Genomic DNA, 20,604 nt, shown 5'->3' on the forward strand with positions numbered 1-20,604 from the left:
GGGTCCCCCATTCAATCCCACCGTGCATCGAGAAATCTTCCATTCAGCGAGGACGAGAACATCTTGAAGACCAACGAAGCCGGACACCACCGCCCAAACTTTCTTCGAGGTTCCTCTCCCTGCCGATTGGCCTTTCAGACAAACCATCATCCACAATGTCCTCCAGAGCTTCAAAACGTCGTAGGCTCACGCCGCCGCCCGAAGACGAGAATGACCACACCAGCAAGTCATCCAAGAAGATCCAAAAGTCTTTCTTCAAGAACGCCGCCAGCTGGAACCTGGAGCAGGACTACGAGAACCGCCCGCGAAAGGGAAAGAAGGATAAGAAGGAGAGCACCCGCCTGCCCATCAAGACGGCCGACGGCCGCCTCGAGCAGTACCGGTCTCTACAAGGCGACGACAACAACGACGATGCCGACTCGGTTGTTGGGAGCGACGGCGAGTGGCTCGAGGGCCGCGAGGACGAGGAGGCCACCGCCGAGGCGGGCGCCGAAAGGCTGCGTCAGGATCGCAGGAAAGAAGAGGAGGAGTCGGACCTGCCTGAGCCCGTCCAAATCCACCAGGCCAAGGAAGAGCTCGCCAAGATCGCAATGGCACTGAACGAGGACCCGGAGGAGAACGTCGCGGCCTTCAAGGCCATTGCGAAGATTGGCCAGTCGCGGATCCCGGCCATCCAGAAGCTCACGCTGGCCACCCAGCTCGCCGTCTACAAGGACGTTATCCCGGGCTACCGCATCCGGCCCGTCGCCGAAGACGCCCCCGTAGAGAAGCTCTCCAAGGAGGTCCGGAAGCTGCGCGCCTTTGAGCAGGCCCTCGTCTCCGGGTACCAAGGCTACGTGAAGGAGCTCGCGAAGTGGGCAAAGGCCGACATACCGACCACGCGGAAAACAGGGCAGAGCATCTCGAGCGTCGCCATCTCGTGCGCCTGCACGCTCGTCAACGCCGTCCCGCACTTCAACTTCCGCAACGACCTCCTCAAGATCCTCGTCAGCAAGCTCTCCAAGCGCAAGATCGACGCCGACTTCCACAAGTGCCGCCGCGCGCTCGAGACGCTCTTTGTCGACGACGAGGAGGGCCGCCCTTCCATGGAGGCCGCTTCCCTGCTCACCAAGATGATGAAGGCTCGCAACTTTGCCGTCGACGAGACCGTGCTGAACCTCTTCCTCCACCTGCGCCTGCTCTCCGAGTTCGCGGGTAAAGCCTCGCAGGACCGCGTCGACCGCGAGCGCGACCCGAGTGCCCCGCCACCGCAGTCGCGCAAGAACTTCAAAAAGGAGTTCCGCACCAAGAAGGAGCGTAAGATGCTCAAGGAGCAGAGGGCCATCCAGAAGGACATGGAACAGGCCGACGCCCTCGTCAGCCACGAGGAGCGCGAGCGCATGCAGTCCGAGACGCTGAAGCTTGTCTTCGTCTCCTACTTCCGCATTCTCAAGATGCGCGTGCCGTGGCTCATGGGCGCCGTGCTCGAGGGCCTGGCCAAGTACGCCCACCTCATCAACCAGGACTTCTTTGGCGATCTTCTCGAAGCTCTCAAAGATCTCATCCGCCACGCCCAAGAGGACGCGGAAGGCAACAACCGCGATGACGACGACGACGACGAAGAGAACCAAGACGAAGAAGGCGACGATGACGACGACCTCGGCGGCGCATCCCGCAACACGAGCCGCGAAGCCCTCCTCTGCACAGTCACAGCCTTCGCCCTCCTCGCAGGCCAAGACGCACACAACTCCCGCTCCGCACTGCACCTCGACCTCTCCCACTTCGTAACCCACCTCTTCACCTCCCTCCCCTCCCTCTCCCTCAACCCGGACCTCGAACTCACCTCCAAATCCCTCCACATCCGCCCCGCCCAGGCCGCCGCCACGCGCGACAACCGCGTCAACCTGCAGACCACCACCGTCCTCCTCCTGCGCTGCCTCACGGCCGTCCTCCTGCCCGCCTACCAGATCCGCTCCGTCCCGCCCCTGCGCCTCGCGGCGTTTAGCAAGCAAATCATGTCCGCGGCGCTGCACATGCCCGACAAGTCGGCGCAGGCGGCGCTGGCGCTCATGCAGGACGTCGGACACACCCACGGCAAGAAGATTGCCGCGCTGTGGTGCACCGAGGAGCGCAAGGGCGACGGCAACTACAATGCCCTCAGCGACAGCGTCGAGGGCAGCAACCCGTTTGCCACGACGGTGTGGGAGGGCGAGCTGCTACGGAGGCACTTTTCGCCCAAGGTTAGGGAGGGTGTCAAGTTATTAGAGAAGGAGATTAATAGCGCATGATGATGAGAATGAGGGGCAGTTGAGTCGAACAAATTTTAAAAGGAGTTGGGAAGAAATGGGAAAAAGTGAAAAGGGGGGTTGCCCTTTTTTTTTTTTTTTTTTGGGTGTTGCGGGCTTTGGCATTTAGAGACCACGTACATATTACATACACTGCCCATGACCAAAGAAGCCATCTTCAGATTGATCATGATACCTACTTTAGCAGTGCTGATATGTCCCATGTTGTATCGAGCCCTGGCATTTATAGAGTTTTGAGAAACTGTGGATTGACTTTCTACCTAAACTGCCTGTGAGGTATCGTTCCTGAGCAAAGTGACCTGGGCAGCGGACAACCTAATACCTCCAAAAGCATGACAGTGCTTCTGTACGAGATATCTCGTTCCGCCTCCCCAAGTCGAGAGACCCCCAAAGCCAATATCAAAGTCAACCATTCTTCATCATGTCAACCCTCTCTGTCTCGTCGAATCCCCGCCATTTCCTGACGCCGATGCTGAGTGGCATCCTCGTTACCCCTTGTCCGTAGCTACTCAAGGTTTTGCCAGTATAGGGCAACATTAAAGAGTGCTGAAAGAAATCAGATATGTTGTCATAACTTCAACAATCTGAGGATATGGCTGCGGAAGTTCGCCTATCCTTATCGAGTCCGGTTCGTGTCAGCGCAGTGACCCCTCCAAAGTTTTCAAGTCATTGCCCAATCGTATAGGCGCGATAATTCAAGCATTCTAGACTCGGTGACGGTAATGAATTCATCTCGAGAACGACTTAGGCCCACATCGAGTCGTTGATGCCTCTGCGGCGGATAGTCGGCTGTGGGACTGGAGCACCAGCCAGAGGAGGACCGGACGAGTTGTGCGAAGGGCCAGCCAAGTTGTTCTGAGGACCAGACGAGTTGATCTTCCGAACAGGCACGCTGATCGAGGGACCGGATAAGCCGTTCGAATCTTTCCATCGGATGACCTGGAGATGATCGTCGGGGCCATCCACAACGGCAGGGCTGGCGCCGAAGTGAAGGGGGAATTTGGCAGCTGCCCGAAGCAGCTTGGGGCAGTCCGGGTTCGAGTGCTCGTGGAGGACAACGTTGACGGCGAATTTGTTCTTCACTGCATCCGATGCAGCTTGCATGCGAACGAGGTCATGGTCGCCGTCAGAATCCGTGTTGTAGCAAGAAGCCGCCAAGCCAATAATAGGGTGGCTTCTCTTCGGGCATTTGCAGTCGGATCCCTCAGTCAGCGGCTCCGCCGCCTTCTCCTCGTTGGTAGTCTCCTGTCTCTGAATGACGGATTCAGTGTTGTTAATACTTCCAGAGTGAGCATCGGTGATGGACACAACGCCGGGCTTGTTTCTGGATTCCTGAGCCTTCTGAGCGTGGAAGGCATCGAATCCAGGAAGCTCCAGACCGCGGTTAAGTTGCGCCAGAGCCCATTCGACAGTGCCAAACTTTGGCTCTGGTTCAACAGCAGAGGCCTCAGTCTTCGCGGCGGAGATTTCAGCATCTTGCTCGTTGTCAACTCTCTCAAGAAGACGAGAAGCCTGTCCATTGTAGTTAGACTGCGACTGTGTGGCCGACCCAATGTCTTCGGCAAGAAGAGCGGAAGCTCGGGCATTCAAGTTGGAATTGTTCTGCTCCTTGATGACCTTTGCCTCGTGAGCGACCCGCAGGCTCTTTCCCAAGCCACTGGGCTTCGAATGGACGGTCGTCTCAGGAGGAGCACCAGCATCTTTCTTTAGAGAAGGCGGCAGAGCGATGGACTGAGAGATGGCTTTGACATTGCCGACAGCGGCGTCTCCTGATGTCTCGGGACCATCAGTCTTGGTGAGAAGTACGCTTGAAGAGGGACGGCTGGTCGAAGTCTCCTTGGGGGAGGCGGCAACCAGGCTAGGCGCGGGCGTGAGCCAGCTGGCGAGACCCTTATCGATTCCTTTCGGAGCGTCAGAGTGAGCAGGAATCGTGTTCGCGGGCATCGCAGGCGTCTTTGACATCGTGGGCATCGTGGGCGCAGCGGGCGTCGCAGGCGTCGCAGGCGTCGCGGGGCTAGCCTGAGGAGTGTTCGAGCCTGTCAACCAACCCGCGAGAGCGGGATCCACGCGAGTGACGGCGGAAGGTGGGACTCTGGCTCGGTTCACCTCAGCCTGCGTGAAGATAGAACGCGAGGAGGCGGGCGTAGGACGGTCTGCGAGGATTAGCAAATTGCACGATAGACTCTCGAGAAGTCAACTTACTCATTTGAACCGGATGAGCATCATAACGAGTAGATATGGCTGCTCTTCCGACGCCGCCCGGCCGGCTGCTACTGCCGCCATTGTTCATGCCTCCGCGGCCGCGGCCACCACCACCGCTTCCCTTGGCTTTACTGAACTCCGAGGCAAGAAGTCTTGCTGCTGCCATCTGTTCAGCCTGCTTCTTGGGGTCCATGTTGGCAAACATCTTGGCGGCACGCTCTCTCTAGACTTGCGAGGTTGATATTCCGGAACCTTGTCTGATAAATGTCTAGTGATTTGATTAATATCGAACTTTTCCTTGTAACTGGTCATAGCCTGAAATATCTGTCGGCCAATTGTGCAGAAGCATTCCAAAAATGTGGAAGATGTGGAAAGCGTCGAAGTTGAGGCTTTGGCATCCTGTCTCATAAACGGGCAAGGCATAGAGATCGACAGAAAAGCAGAGGCGCTAGAAAATCCAAGCTCATCATCTTTGGGACGATGCCTTCAGAGAGAAATGCCCCAATCCAGTAGATAAATCTCTGCAAGGAGCAAGGAAGAGAATGTGTAGTACTGACCTTACTTATGTAGACTGCCTTTCTCAATTGCTGGAAGGAGAAAGCTTGTCCGTCAGTGTTCTGCTACCTGCAGCGTCAACGTAGATGTTGGCTGGAGACGGCGCCCAAGGTGGGAAACCGAGATGGACTGGATAGGAACTTGGATAGGTAAAATTGGCGTGAGCGCTGAGTGGGCAGGGTCAGTCAAGTGGGAAGACACCAGACTGTCTCGTCATGAGATGTAGAGAAAGAATTTGACCCAGTGGTTGACGAAGGAAGGAAAGCGTATCTTTCCGCCCTGGAAAAAATGGGAGCGTAGGGTTGCTGAAGCAGGTGGTCTTCGAGGAAGGTAGGAGCTTGGGAGAAAATCAAGGAGTCAAAAGGCAAGCACAGGTGGGATGCTCTGGAGACTTATGACACTGAAGAAAAAAGGAGAGTAAACAAAATGGATTCACCCCGGCTCGAGGTAAAGAGGAAAATGGGACGGCAAAAGACATTGGGATGGAATGAGTATTTAGGACGGTAGGTAGGGACTGCAGGTACATGAGACGGAGGGAGTAGTTGGGACGATGGAAGAATCATCACGAGATGACTTTGAAGGATGCTACTTCCCCTCTGTCATGAGGCTGTTGATTCACGCATGGAGGCTTGGCTAGCTACCATGCGTGAAGGTCAAGAACATGGCTGCGGGAGAAACAATGAAAAGAGAGAAACCTTGAAGCTCTTTGTTGGATATCCGCCTTACCTGGCACTCGTCAGCTGAGGTTCATGTTGAAGAAGAAGAAGAATTCATCTGGTCAAGGCATTGAGCAGGAAGGCCATTTCAATTCTGAAGTACCTGTACAAGACAGTCTTCTCTCACATTCCAGGTTGTGAGGGTTGCCCTTCCTGTTCAGTGCCATGGGTGTAGTGGGGGAAGCACATAAACTGACAGACGGTCCCCCCTTTTAGTCAGAATATCCAGTGTATGCATACCTTCAAGTAAAAGCCAAGTCAGTGTGGCAAAATATGGAAACGTCTCGGAATTCACATCGTCAGGTCGACTTGCGTTGGTAGGCAGGTTGGGGGTATCTCATCTCCATCTCTATTTCTCTGCAAGAATGCTCTCAAGTCGAGTTGAAAATCGGCGTTTCCGACATCTCACGCCTTGCCGCTCTTCTTGGCCGGTAACATCTTTTCTTCCACCTTCAGCTGTGTAGAACGGTAGACAGCATCTTTTGCCTCGTCCAACCAAGCGACGCTGACAGGCGAGACGTGCTTCTGGACGTAGTCGACCAGCGCCTTCGACATCGGAGCGCCGACCCGGATCCCAATCGATGAGACCCTCGGGATACCGACCGCAGCGCTGAGTTTCTCGGCACATGGCTTGGAGTATCCGACCAGTCTTGTCGCGGGCGCAGGTGCAGTGGCATTAGAAGCAACGGCGACCATCTGGGGGAGTTGACAATTGAAGGCCGATGACTGGCCGGAGCGGGCCACGAAAATGAGGGCGTATGGAGCAGGGGGAACTGCCGCAGCGTTGGATCCTTTGGTGTCTTTTTCTGAGCCTTGCTGTGTCGATGCGAGTCTTTCGAGGTTGCGAGTGATACTTGCCAGCCCAACGTCGACGAAAGAGGCGATTTCTGGCAGTGGTGGGCGTTCGGCTTTCTCAGGTTCCTTGCCGGCAGCTCCCTCTTCCTTTCTCTTCCGTTTGGCGGCCCGTTTACCTTCTGAAGGTTGGATGTGCCTTTGGCGATGTTGGCCCAGGGGCATCAATAGACTGCATATCTGGTTAGTTTTGATTCCATCGTAGACGCGTGCTGGTAGATCGAGCATTAACTGGCTTGGGAACGTAAGATATACCTGCAGAGTAGTTCCAAAATGGCATCTTGATCTTCAAAGATGACTTCAGGCCTATGATATGTGAGCAATGCGAGTACTTGAACAGATCCGCCAAAGGCTATCCAACCATTGTACTGTTGAGAATGGCGTGTCAACCGAATACACCAACTTCTTCCGCAGTTGGTTTGCCATTTCTGTGTCTTGTGTGGCGTGACTAAACGTCACTGTTGATCTTCTGAAATGTAAGTCAAGGACTCGAGCCAATAGCGACCTAAGAACCGTGCTCCAGAAGGTGAGTTGCCAGACGAAGGAGGCGAATGGAGATGATTGATGGCGGCTAGGGAAGAATCTCGGTTGCAATTGAGAGACGTTGGATTTGATGGTCCACTGGAAGTAGTTCAGGGGGTCGCAAACTAAGACTTGGAAGTTGGAGTTGGGTGGCTGGTGCTCGAGAAGCTCAAATCTTGAATGTGTATTAGCCCGTAAGGCCTGGTCGATGCTTATGGAAGACAGCGGATAATCGAGAGAAACTTGGCATTACAGCCTCAGTCACAGTAATGATAGCAGCACGTACTTGGCAGCTGGGGACCAAGATACACAGCCGCAAGGATCGATGCCAGCACTTGTGAGTCGTTGCCCAAAGAAAAGAAATAAAGACAAAAATAAAACTCGTCAGTCGGAAACAGCAGTGGGACTAATTGGCCTTAGCGGCCGATAGACAGATAAGCGAGGTGGCACTAGCGCCACATGATGGATTATCAGACTAGGAAACAGATGAACGGGCATCGAAAGCTTCAACTTTGAAGTTGGAGGGTGATGATGAATCGGGTCAGTAGCTTGGTGGACGGCTGGCAAGTGGTGATAGAGGTCGGTTCTTGACTCGGGGCCTTCGAATACCCTCTTTGAGCTCTCTGAGGCACCTGGTCCCAATGATGTCTATGCGGCAGTCGGCTGAACGTCGACGTTGGGGTCGTTGAGGCGAGTTTACATGGACATGGGCCGCTAGGAGGCTAGGTACCGGCCCCGCATGAGCTCCAAACCCCTCGGGGAGCACGGACAGACAGCTGCGAGCCGGGACGCGCAAGGGTCGCCGAGAGGCCGAATGCTACGTTGAATTGTGACCAAAGTGACGGAAGTTTTCCATGTGTCATCTGGCCGATTCCAATATGAGACTGGACTGCAAGAGAGAGCATACCAGACGACTCGAATCTGGCATCGCTCCGGGCCGGGTCGGAGGGTTACGCTGCCTGCCATGGGACGGGAGCACCCAAGGTCGCCGAAGTAAGGTAATAGCAAGCTGGGAACCCGGCTGATGTCGTAGAGATACCCGCATGGGTGGGATTAGATTAGAACCTGGAGGAGCATAGCTTTGGGTTGCTGCCTGCTACCTTATGAGCAGCCCGTGAACCAAGCTGCCCATCCAGGGTCACCTCTCACCCAAAGAAGTACCTTACTCTCTGTCGAGAATCAGGAACCTCTGCCTCGTGCTCTTCTAGCGACGTCGGTACTCAAGACGCTGCGGCCCGAGACTTCGTCTGGGTAACTTGATAATGTCAAGTAAGATGGATTTGCTAACTTTGATCAGTTGATGCTAGAGAGTGATGATGACAATCCTCGGCCAATCCTTTGGTGCAGTTCCAGGGCTCAGGCCCAAGTTGGTGATACGAGCACAATCACCTGAAAGTCGCGTTTGGACGCTGGTATTTCCTTGGCAAGATGCCCCACTGTCAACGTCCTTTCCACCGGGCCAGGTACCTGGATGCATTGATCAATAACAATGCCTCGTCTTTTTTGTCTTGCGTTGCGAGCATGGCCATTCCTTCCTTAAGCTGGATGCATTTCGTGAATGAAAGATTGAGCCCCCTCCCTACCTTTAGGAAGAGACGAGGAAGGAAGTCTCTCAAACAATTGACAGCTGCTTATTACTAGCATCTCATTCTTGTCCTGTCTGGTATTTGTGTACCTTGAGTCAGGTACCTTAGGTACGGACAATAATCTGCAAGTTGAAGCAAGGCAGCTCGCGCCAATCAGCCACAAACTGTGGACCAATTGTTGCATCGTCCCATTACCTAAGCAAAGCTGGCCGCTCCTCGTCTGGTGAGAGTACCTCAAGCATGTTAATGCTCTTTGAAGAAAAAGAAGGGACGGCTTTGACAGCTGAAATATTTTAATTCAAGACAAGGTGATGGTAAAAAGGCTGCTTCATGTCGCCGTCACCTTGTGTCGCGAGAGGTTGACGTATAACTTGCAAGGTACCCAGTACCTCACTTCTGGAAGATCCCGTCACTTCTGGTCGTCTCCACTACCATTTTCACTTTCGCCTCTGGTGCCTCAGGTACCTCGGTACCTTGACTACCGTACCGTACCTACCTATCCGGATGCTCCTTGAGCTTGAGCCACACCAAAGACATCACATTGCACCAGCACCCCACCCCGCACCTATCATCTCGAGGACCTTATCGTCCAAAAGCTTCTGCCAGCACCTCATCTTCAACCATTCTGACCGGCGGGTGCTGTCCTAGGTAAGCCAGAGAAACCCAGAGAGAGGTAGGTATGCTTTTGGTCTGTCACGTAAGGAGAAAAATTCTGTAAAGGCAGACAGACAGACATCCACCAATCTTCATCTAACACCTCTCTTCAGACTCCCTCATACCTTACCTAGAGCCAACCCAGCTCTTTTCACCCACGGGCATCTTTCACCTACATTACCCATCGCCCTGGCACCTTTAGCCCGGTTCCTTGAGGTACATGGTCAAGTCACCGTAGATGCACATCTTGCTAGGTACCTTATCTAGGAAAGCGACTTAAGATAGGTATACTGGAAGCTCAAAGCTTCTCGCCGACGGGAACTGTCACTACCAACACTCCCACCACCCACGGACAACCACGACGACGACGACCACCAACAAAAGTAACCTGCCTTGCTCATACAAATCAAGCACCCAAACAGGTACCTACCTCTCTGCCTTCTTTCTCCCGTCATTACCTCATCTCTCTTCCCCCCCAATCCACTCGTCTCCAAAACAGACGAGTTCCCCCCCCTCCCCCTCCAAAGCTCTGAGCTCTAGTGGATTCACGTCCGCCACGCCTGCACCGCGTCTCTTTTTAAGCACCCGAAAGGACCGATGTGCAACCCCTGCTCTCTCCCCAAAAAAGCCCACCCTGGACACGCCGTGTGCTTTCCATTTGACGTTCCTGCTGCGTTAGACCTCAGCCTGCACGTTGCTATCGTCACTGTCACCCTCACCTTGACATCTTAGCGCCGACCTCCCAGACTTTTTCCACCTTACCTCTCTCCATTTCACCTTGAGGGATCAAGCTGCTGCAGCCTGATTGCCCATCTTTTATCCACTCCTCCAAGAAGAAACCCCCCCCCATCATCACTGCGCCAACATACCTCAATCGCGGTCCCAATCATCACTACCAGCCGGCAAAAGAACCCACATGCTAATTTTGATCAGCTGCTACCGAGTCGTCTCTCGCGCCCGAGTGACGTCTCTGGAGCTCCAGGACCCGCGCTGCAATACTTCATTGCACCAACCAGATGGACCTACCAACAGGATCCTCGGAAGCACCAGATCGCGCGGTCTCTTCAGAGCCTAGCTCAACGAGACCGAACCCCTTCACCGACGGCGACGATTCTTCTAGGAAACGACGCCGAACGTCCATGTCTGGTGGCTCCCGGAGCCTCTCCGTCGACAGCACAAAACTGAGCACCGGTACCTCGAGCTCACCAGCTGCAAACCATCCCGACGAAGCCGCCACACAAGACTCCGCCATGAAGATAGACACACATCCCTCTACCCCGCAAACACCGGAGCGGCAGTCGACAGCTCGAGAACCTCCGACCGAACCTTCCTCTAGCCGGGTCACGATAAACCTACGTAATACCACTCAGCCCGACCCTGTCTCCTCCTCTCCTGTCTCGCCGACACCCCGGACCCTACCAGACCAGCCGACTGAAGCTTCAGAAGGTGTGAAGAAGAGCGTTGAGGGCTTGGATGAAGTCGACATGGCGCAAGCTCCTATCGAGATCACAGATACCCCACCTTCTTCATCGTCAAGCCCACAGAGCCCCGAGGTCGAGGTGGTTGCAATAACCGACGATGATCAGGATGCTCCGTACGACGAAGATGTCAGCATCATTCGTGAGGATGCTGCGTCCTTCGACCCGACCCCCGACTTCCCGTACCATGAGGCCCACGAGTCACTTCCTGATACTGTCTCGAAGCTAGTTCAGTACCTTGGTTCGCGTAAGTGTTCTGCAGCTCAAAAAAGCACGTGCCGTTCTAACTGAGTTGCAGAAGCACCCCCGGAAGAAGCTGTGCTAGAGTCTCTGTATGCCTGGATGGTCTCATACGTTAAATACGTTGGCGTAGTTGGTGGTAGAATCGCCTACGAGTCTCAAGTGGCTTATCACACCTTTTGGCACATGTTTCCCGAAATCGCCTGGGCGTTGGCAACCAGAAAGTTAGTACTACGCTCTTTTGTTTGAAATGATCACTTGCTCACACATTTTCTTCAGACATCCGATTCCACTGGAAACCCGGCAAACCATTGGCCAGTTCTTTCACGCCTATGCCAGGATGACCGCCCATTTTGTCGAATTCGATTTCATCACAGCCCAGGCTTTCCAGACGTCTCCAGGCGACGAGCGGCGTCAACCAGATTTTCTTCTATTTCGCTTTTTGCAACCCTTGACGTCTTTCGCCAAGAGAGAAAGTAGTCGGGCTCAGAATGGACAAATACCTGACGAAGAGCTGCTCAGCACCGATATGCTGAGTACTTTCCAGGCAGGAATTGGTGGTATCAAAGGACTGATCAAGCTAGCTCAGATGCACCTGAGCAATGCGTCGAGATATCAACATTTGATGGACGTACTCGCACCGATATGCAACGTTGCAGCTCATATCCTTCAAAAGGTTGTTCAGGGTATCCACCCAGAAGCTTCGCCTCGAAGCCTAGAGATGGCGAAAGTCAGAGTGGCAGACGGTCACCTGCTGTACAACCTAGCTTCGGGCGCCTTTTCCGCGACGATCGAAAATAAGGTAACTCAGCTATCAAACGAGACGACAACAAATCTCATCCAGTCGCTTTCGGAGATTTCCAAAATCTGCTTAAATGTGGAACATAAGCTGGCCACAGAGCGTCTGAAAGCGTACCAGCAAAAGCATCCTGAGTTGCCCCCCAAGTTCATCCCAGAGGCCATTTCGCTGGAATGGCGACTTGGAATATACGGAAAGCTCATCACGTCGAGTCAGATGCAGTTGCGTGTGCTGGCAGCGTCGAACATGTGCCATGACCTGGTTACTTGCTGGAAAAGGTATAATACCGACCATGAAGATGAGGAGTGCAAGCAGTTTTTGAACTACGTGGCCGAGTACCTCCTTCGAACCAAGCTAGTCGACTACATCTTGGGACCAACATGTCATCCCGAAATCACAGTCGAGAGCGGTAATATCGTCGGGTTCCTGGTCGTTACTCGCCTTTACCGTAGCGAGCAAACCGATCTGCTATGGCAGACTATCACAACTGCTCAAGACCCCCGAGTTTCAGAGGCATTGATTCGCATGACAACGGGAATCACAAACTTGTTCCACGAGGAGGAGCTGCATTACCTGTGCGAGAAGTTGCAAACCTTGCCCATCGAGAATTTCACCACATCTCTACGGGGACTTTGCGACCAAAGCCTGAAGACTCTTCAGAACAAAACCCAATTTGCGGGCGAGTCGCAGAGTGTGCTGCCGTTGAGCATCTGCATCCGGCTTTTACGAGAATCCTCGATCTATGTCTCGGACTCGGTCGTTGCTTACCCAGACGTTCATCAGTTTGCAATGACCAAGTTCAGAGAACTAGTAAGAGACGGCATCGAACCCGAAGTCCGGAAAGAGATCTACCTCGACTGCATCAAAGACATCACTGCAAAGACACCCACGACACTGGGCACTCTGTCATGCCTCTCAATGGCATTACGGCCTGCTGTGGTGCCTGAGCTACGAACCTTGACGACAGACCATAATTTGACTTCATTGCTTATTGCCGAGCTTGAGCATGCGATTGAGCGAGGGAAACAGACTGGCATCAGGAGAACCCTCGGCGGAGTAATCAACCATCCTCGAAGGGATCTCATTGCCAACATCCTGGCTCACGAGCCGTCAACAGTCACATCAGACTTGGGTCCACGCCTTTGGGATATGCTTGTAGGCCATGGTGCAGCGAGTCAAGACGATCGGGACGACGGCTGGAAGATCTTGAATTCCATCCCTAAAACGGCATTTGGTAACCCTTTTCTATCAGTCTGCTTCAGCGACTATCTACCGAATCTTCCCCGCGATTGTCTCTGCGGAGGAGCATTGGAATTTGTCAGAAACGCTGTTCTTCCCCGCGTCAATGACATCAATGACATCATACTCGACGACGTCGAGAGTCTTGCGCAGAGCGGAGTCGAACAGCTTTGGCGCATGATTCTTGACGCTGAAGATGGAGTAATGGTAGCCAATGACCTGGCGTTCGTGGATGCTGCCATTCAGACGCTCGTGGGTGATATTTATGTCGATAGTAAGTCTATCTTGGCATACCCTCATCACAGAGCTTGCCAGGTTCACCTAGGTCTCGTAAATCGATGCCTTGAGCAGATGCTAGACGCTGCGAAACGGTTGGAGGCTTTCGACGGCAGTAAGCCTAGCGACGATGATGAGTCCATGGCCATCATATCAACCGAGGAGCAGACTCTTGAGCAAGAGCGAAGTTTCAGCCGATCCCTTGCGGTGCTGCGCCATTTCATGAAAGCTCACCAGGCCAAGGCCCACTTCTCTGCTCCCGATCTGCGCGCCTTAACACCTGGCTCACCGAGTATGACCGAAGGAGAGTCAGCTGAGCTCAAAGTCCAGTCCTTTGATGGGAACAAGCAGACAGACATCTTTCCTCTCGAAGTCGGACGACAGAATACAGCTGCCTCCCTCTTAGCGAGTATTAGGCAAGCAACTGGCTTCGATAACTACCGGATCTACTACCGCGGCCACCCATTTGCACCCAACGAAAATGACGTATGTCGGTCTCTCGAAGAGTTGAAGATCCACGATGGTCTCATCCTGGTCAAACGGGAGGAGAACGGTACAGCCATGGCGTCTAGAATCAAGCCAGGTGCCTCCCTCTTGGAAATAGAAATCCTGGGCCACTTTGAGCAGCTTTGGGACTATCTGAGTATGAAAGAGGCCATTGCCACAGAGGTATGTATTTTGATCGTCGAGGCCTGGCTTTTCAATGAGCTAATCCAGTCACAGATGCATACGTTTCTCACCGGATTGCCTGCCGATACACACATGTTGGCTACCTTCGATTCGCCGGATGCCTCATATCGACAAGTTTTCCCATCGGGCCAGCCTTTCAAGTCCCTATATGCCCTGTACGCCATGACGGAGTACATTGGAGCTGCTGGTCGTCGATTGAATGAGGCTATGGCGACACTTGCCGATACCGTTGATGCAGATGTTGACGCGTATCTAGACGCGCTTGTCAGGGTGAGGGCGCTGGTTGTGGCGGCAATCTCCGATCGTGAGATCCTTGGCGACTGTGCCTCTGGAGCTCTCCAGAATCGTCTGACGTACAACTTGATGAATGTCTACGGACTGACTTTTAGAGGTGAGTTGCGGAGGCCTTTTAAACATGGACTATCTAATATCGCAGCAGATCCCGACATCGACGAGCTTGATGTACGGCCCAAGCCGGTGGCTATGGCGCCTGCAGACCGCCTCGTCGAGATTCTCCGGTCAGCGGTGTCTGCCCCCAACCACAACGGCTTGATTTCCCTCATCGCATCGACGTTTTCGGCCATTCTTCGAAGCGCAGCTGTCGACTCTGCCTTCTGGATGTCTCTGAAGGCGTTACCTGATCTCGAAGAGTTGATGGGAAGCTTGCTTCTCGATGAACCTTCAGATGCAATTCGTGCAAATATTGCCAAGCTGTTGGAAGAGAGAGTGATCACCCCCTACGAGTACGTGTCGCATGCCGGAGAGTATCTACCAAGCTCTAACACATTCAACAGGTCCAACACGAATACCAATTCGTTCTGCGCATTCCTATGGCCAATGTTGCACCGACTGATACTTAGAGCAGCAAAATCTCCCAAACAGTGCCAGCAGGTGTTTGATCTGTCACTTGCGCTGCTACGTGAGATGGCATTCGATGAAGCTGCCGTTGTGGATATTCCTGTGTTGGCCAGCGACTGTGGCAGGCTCCTGCTGGAGCACGATTCTACCGAAGTAAGCAGCGGTGGTAGGACCCGTTTGGATAAATGTGCTGACCATGTCAAGCGACTCGGGCAAGTCGGAATTGAAGATGCTGTGGCCAATGGTCTAGTGAAGCTTATCCAGAGTTGCCTTAACGAGGGATCGGATGTGGACTTGGAAAGCGGCCTTCCAGCGTAAGTGAACTATAAGGTACCGTGCAACACTCGGCATTGATACTGACTATCAACGCAGAGACCTTGGCCGAAAGCTGTTCTGGAAACACCTGTTTCCACAACCACGGCAGCACAGCTTGAGTTCGATCCGAAGTGTTCTCCTGTCGACCAGCACTAGAGGAATCCTCGCCGAGATCATCTTTGACCTAGTACGCGATCGAGAAGTCGAGTTCTTTGTTTTACTCGGAGCCCTTGAATCCCTGGTTCCTTTCGATGAGTTTGAAAACGGTTTGCTCACCCATCCCATCACCGCTGAGGCGCGCCGCTTATGCAGAAGCACAGATCCATATCTCTACGAACTGCAACCCTCATTCGACAGGATGTCTGCCGTGCGGGCTCCTTGTGGCTACGCTGGCCTCCGCAATCTGTCCAACACTTGCTATCTGAACTCGCTCTTCACACAGCTCTTCATGAATACAGGCTTCCGTCGTTTCATGATGAACGCTCGCGTACCAGTCCAATCCAATACCCACGGTTTGCTCAGAGAAACGCGCAAACTCTTCGCTTTTATGCAGGAGAGCTCTCGAAAATTCATCGATCCTAGCCTGCTTGTCGGATCTATCAAGACATATGAAGAGACAGTCATCGACGTTCACAACCAAATGGATGTGGATGAATTCTACAACCTGCTCTTCGATCGCTGGGAAGGACAGCTTTCGACGGCAGAGGACAGGAAAACGCTAAGATCCTTCTACGGCGGCCAGCTCGTACAGCAAGTTCGCTCAAAGGAATGCGAACACGTTTCTGATCGGCTAGAGCCATTTTCGGCGATCCAGTGCGACATCAAGGGCAAAAGCACGCTCCAAGATAGTCTTCAGGCTTATGTCGACGGTGAGATCATGGAAGGAGACAACAAGTATAAATGCTCAAGCTGCGACCGACATGTAGACGCAGTGAAGAGGGCTTGTTTGAAGGACATTCCGGATAATCTGATTTTCCACCTCAAACGGTTCGACTTCAACCTGCGAACTCTGATGAGAAGTAAGATCAACGATTACTTTTCGTTCCCCACCAAAATTGACATGCGGCCATACACCGTTGGGCACCTTGACTCTCCTTCCGAGCCTGGCGAAGAGGACATGTTCGAGTTAGTCGGTGTGCTCGTTCACGCTGGTACGGCAGAATCCGGTCATTACTACTCATACATCCGGGAGAGACCAACTGCGGCCTCCTCGGAGGCGTGGTTCGAGTTCAATGACGACCTTGTTACGCCTTGGGATCCAGCCAAAATGGAAGAGTCGACCTTTGGTGGCACGGATGGATCTCTGGAAACCGGCATAGCTTATGACAAGACGTACAGCGCATACATGCTTTTCTACCAACGGTCTTCGGTATTGAAAGCAGAGCAAGAGAAGTTGCAAGGCCAATCTATCTCGATCCCGCTGAAGGTCGAGGTCCCGCTCGAAGTCGTCGACCACATAGATGGGGAGAATACAATCCTCCTACGACGACACTGCCTCTACGACCCAAACCACTCGAAATTCGTTCTCCGGATGTTCCAACATGCCATGATGCGAAACGGTGGGCACTGTTCTGACACGCACCTCATTGAGCAGCGTGCGATGCACATGTTTCTTGGTCATTTTGATCAAGTTGCATCCCGAACCAAAGACCTCCCCGACTTTGAGGAATATCGAGATGAGATTGAGCATGCCATCGTCAATTGTGCAAGGTGCGCCTTGGACTTTTTCGACTACTTCCAGGAGAGGCACGAGGCATTTCGACAACTTTTGCAGAGAAACCCAGACCCCGCCATCAGATACTCGATTGGCAGCCTCTTCCTCACAGCCTTGCGGCAGATCAAAACCTCTAGGCCAGAGATGTGGGGACTATCACAGGACGAGCTGGTCGAAGATCCTGTCATGATGCAGTGCGTTCAGCTGCTCGAGGCGCTATGGAACAACTTCCACGCTAATATCAGGTCATGGCCTGAAGTTTTCCAAACTATCCTAGCTTTTGCGCAATTGGGCACATTGGAAACTGCTGTGCTCATGGCGGAAAATTGGTTCTACAGGGTGTTACGCATTGTCTTTGCTGATGCCAACATGGACCTTCCCGGCAACTACGCTCGAATGCTTACGAATGTCATTCGTCGTATCAGCAATACGCGCTCAACATCTTACGAAATGATCATCCAGCTAATCGACCACTTCATGGGCGCTCTGGAGGATGTCATCGACGTTCACACAATCGTGGAAAGTGCCGAGATGCGATTAGACATTTACATGGAGCATCAGGCGCCGAAAATGTCATGGGCCCCTGAAGAGATCAACATCTTAAACCACGAGTGGAAACAGGACGCAGGCAGTACTTTTGTCAAAAAGCTGATCGATATCGACCAGGAGCCTACTTACACAGCATCGATCATCAAAAGGATCATACACCTGGGCCACGACATGGATAACAGGATCTTCACACTACTCAGAAACACGATATCTGGCGGCGCGGTTCAGTATCCCAACGCGCCCTACATTAAGGCAGCTGCGATATACTCACAAGAGAGCAGAAACACAGCCAATGTCCAGGCCCTCTTTCGCACCATAGCTTTTCAGTGCAGGGCACTGCAAATGCAAAATACGGACGGGCAGGCCTTTCTAGAATTCTTCCGGCTTGCCTTTGTGAGTCTACAGAACGAAGAAGAGGAGATTCGAGCCATGCGGTATCCTCAATACGTCGAGTCTATCCCTATGTGGGCACCTCCTCTGTTGGGCTACTATGACGCAGATGTGCGACAGGGGACGGAAGGTCTTCTCTATATGTGGTTCGAAAACCATGACTTGCTCGACGACGAACACGAAAATTTGGCGGTTGCTATGAACGCAACGGCACGAAAACTTGCCATGAGCTGCCTGGTATACCTTCAAGAGTACTTTGTCAAGCGGCGTGCACAGGTGGCAAAGCATTCCACCGAACACCTACAGGCCATTATTGCCAAGTGCGAACCTTTCTTTGGGGTCGACCTGGGGCTCGAAAATGATCGCCTCATTACCTTCGCAGAGTACCAAAACCTCTACCACTGTAAGTAATCAGGTGTTCGATGACGGAGTTACTGCTAACACATGATGCTAGCTGTCCTTGAGCCATTGCGCCGCATGACGGTTGAAGAATTGGAGGATGAGGGTTCCGGTATGTCTCCAGGACTCTACAGTGATTCGGACACCCTCGGTTCAGAACCGTGACGGCTGACTGAACGGCCGTCAAGACTGGGAGAATTCGTGCGGATCCTCTGAGCAGCTGGAAAGCATTGCAGACATCAGCATGCAGGCGGCTGGCGACCTTCCAGAGTCAGATCTTCAGTGACGATAACCGCCGGCGACTCTGACGAATTGAATGACTACGACATTACTTGTGAACATAACTCTGGTGCGACGTGGTAGGAAACAGGCCAACCGCGTATGGCGTCTAGGAGACGAGGGACGGGTTCTGAAATTAGCAACACAGAGCAGAGCGCTATACAGGGACAGCGGAAGCTTCTTGCATTTACATGGCGTGTAGGCGTTCGAGGACCCAGGGAAGGGTAAAAGTTTTCCATGTCCAGCAGATGGGCAGTAACGGCCGAAGGGACAGGGTATCATGGTCCGGTTCATACATGGCCTTTGACGAATTGCTGTAAACTGGGTCTTTTTATTGGACGTATGACTAGGCGGACGCGGAGATTGCGAAGGAGTGTGTGATAGAGCCACAGCTGTGTCTTGATTCCGAGATCAGCGTTATCAGCAAGACCCTCGCAGCGGGTCTCATAGAGAGATATCAAGTCTAGGAATTATTTTTGGCACAGTTGCCTAGTCAAAGCAAATTAAGGGAACAGCGGTGATCAAGTAGCACCCGGCGGCTTTTGCGAGTGAGTGGATATAGGATCAGGTAATGCGATGATGAGCGGTCAATATAGTGATGATGCAACGAAAGGTTCCAATATTAGTTTTTATCAAGCGGCTTAAAGGAGTTTAAAGTGACGGTGACGGGAGGATGGATTGGGTCACGGTGGCATTTGTGGCTCCCTCGTAGCCGCCGGGCCAAAGAGGGGGAGGGGACATGGGGGGGCAAGTGAGGAGTCCCGGACCGGGGGTATCGTGCCTACTTGCAGATAATGAAAGTCTGCATTGGATTCCATTGGTGAGGGACAGGAGTTGCTCAGCACGCTTGCCGAGTGGGCACGTGGAGAGATCTACGAATATTCTTGGAGAAGGGAAGCTTTTTTCCTGCTCTGAAAATAGAGGAGTTTACATTGTCATATCTGGGGTGCGGATGGATCATGGGGTTAGATGTTGCGAGGATTTGGGGGGATGATAAGGTGAGAAACCGGCGTTTATGGGAGTTGATGAGTAGAGGTTTAGCGATTGGCTACGGGGGTTTTGGGGGGTGAGATAGAGAGCTAGAAAGCGCTGCGGGGATGATTTCATGACGTGCGGCTGAAGGCCGGAATTAGACTCTGATGATGACATGGAGAGATGGATGTGATGTTTCTCGTTTGTCGTTTGGCTGAGCGCTGCAAGGTCGCGCAGGTCGCAGGTCAAGCGGCCCGCACGAAAGGTGAAGAAGCGAAGCCGGTGGAGGAGGAGGACATTTCGGGTTAGCGGAGCGAGGATGATTTTACAGAAGTGGATGGAGGAGCGGTTGCGATTTTAGGTCGAGATGGAATAAGTGCCGGGATCTTGGCGATGTAAGGTACGATGAGGTTTTCTTGGAAGGGGGTCGGAGGGGGGGGGCACAACTTGTTGCTAGTTGGGGTTATGGCCGCGGTTACGGGCGATGTGGTTTACGAGAATCTTGGTTTACGAGGAGGGGGGTTGCCATCCGATGTTTTGTTCATGGGATGATGAATGACGTTTACGGTGTATGAGAAAGCGAGATTTTGGGGAGGGGCTTCAGTGGACTAAGGTAGTCTGGACTTTGGAAGCTCGTCGGTATCGGGGCTCATCGGGGACCGGCGAGCTTGCTAGGTTCCGGAGCGGGGGGGACGGTGGGTTTCGGGGCGGTGCTTGGCGGGACCGTCGGCATTTGTGGGAGTTTGGGAAGTATGGGTGGGATGTGAGTAACCTCGTAATGCCCGTCTGGTTTTGTCGGGTGAGAGGATGAGGGGGTTTCTTGGGAATGTGGTGCTGGTGAGTTGTGAAATCGACGATGCGGTCGCGGGGTAGAGAGAAATTTGCCTTGGCGGGTGTTTGGCTGGGCGAAACAAAGTTGGTGATGTTCGTGAGAAATCGGGGAGGAGGGGTGAATGACGCGGGCGACAGTTGATGAGCAGGAAAGCGGGAAGAAAGAAAAAAGCAGGTTTTGGCGGGTTGTTTGACGGTTTCGT

General features: G+C 53.1%; 4 protein-coding genes across 4 annotated transcripts; 2 read left to right on the plus strand and 2 right to left on the minus strand.

The window, feature by feature from the left end:
* Positions 1–155: 155 nt before the first annotated feature.
* On the plus strand, positions 156–2,267 carry BDP81DRAFT_391208 (nucleolar complex-associated protein; the record flags this gene model as incomplete). Its single annotated transcript, XM_060587520.1, has 1 exon — positions 156–2,267. One exon carries the CDS (start codon positions 156–158, stop codon positions 2,265–2,267), a length of 2,112 nt encoding a protein of 703 aa, XP_060449127.1.
* A 383-nt stretch (positions 2,268–2,650) lies between these two features.
* On the minus strand, positions 2,651–3,657 carry BDP81DRAFT_420217 (uncharacterized protein). Its single transcript, XM_060589828.1, has one exon. The coding sequence runs from the start codon at positions 3,387–3,389 to the stop codon at positions 3,030–3,032; it is 360 nt and encodes a 119-aa protein (XP_060449128.1). The 5' UTR covers positions 3,390–3,657; the 3' UTR covers positions 2,651–3,029.
* A 2,506-nt stretch (positions 3,658–6,163) lies between these two features.
* BDP81DRAFT_312499 (uncharacterized protein) lies at positions 6,164–7,036 on the minus strand (the record flags this gene model as incomplete). The annotated part of the gene is made up of 3 exons (XM_060583810.1): positions 6,164–6,782; positions 6,866–6,916; positions 6,972–7,036. The coding sequence occupies 3 exons, from the start codon at positions 7,034–7,036 to the stop codon at positions 6,164–6,166; spliced, it is 735 nt and encodes a 244-aa protein (XP_060449129.1).
* Positions 7,037–10,246: 3,210 nt separating this feature from the next.
* BDP81DRAFT_164759 (ubiquitin carboxyl-terminal hydrolase) lies at positions 10,247–18,541 on the plus strand. The gene is made up of 10 exons (XM_060582086.1): positions 10,247–11,097; positions 11,149–11,314; positions 11,370–14,073; positions 14,128–14,485; positions 14,534–14,837; positions 14,889–15,105; positions 15,157–15,266; positions 15,325–15,533; positions 15,588–18,323; positions 18,375–18,541. The coding sequence occupies exons 1-10, from the start codon at positions 10,389–10,391 to the stop codon at positions 18,482–18,484; spliced, it is 7,623 nt and encodes a 2,540-aa protein (XP_060449130.1). The 5' UTR covers positions 10,247–10,388; the 3' UTR covers positions 18,485–18,541.
* The last annotated feature ends 2,063 nt before the right edge of the window (positions 18,542–20,604 follow it).

The sequence above is a fragment of the Colletotrichum phormii genome (genome assembly GCF_030913505.1).
Source record: "Colletotrichum phormii strain CBS 102054 chromosome Unknown BDP81scaffold_4, whole genome shotgun sequence".
NCBI classification, from domain to species: domain Eukaryota; kingdom Fungi; phylum Ascomycota; class Sordariomycetes; order Glomerellales; family Glomerellaceae; genus Colletotrichum; species Colletotrichum phormii.

What these genes read in the sequence shown, in the direction of transcription:
- BDP81DRAFT_164759 (XM_060582086.1), top strand. Translation starts at nt 10,389, where the DNA reads ATGGACCTACCAACAGGATCCTCGGAAGCACCAGATCGCGCGGTCTCT. An exon ending in AAGAGGCCATTGCCACAGAG is followed by an intron (nt 14,074 to 14,127) that starts GTATGTATTTTG and finishes ATCCAGTCACAG; the next exon opens with ATGCATACGTTTCTCACCGG. An exon ending in TTGGAAAGCGGCCTTCCAGC is followed by an intron (nt 15,267 to 15,324) that starts GTAAGTGAACTA and finishes CTATCAACGCAG; the next exon opens with AGACCTTGGCCGAAAGCTGT.
- BDP81DRAFT_420217 (XM_060589828.1), bottom strand. Translation starts at nt 3,389, where the DNA reads ATGCAAGCTGCATCGGATGCAGTGAAGAACAAATTCGCCGTCAACGTT.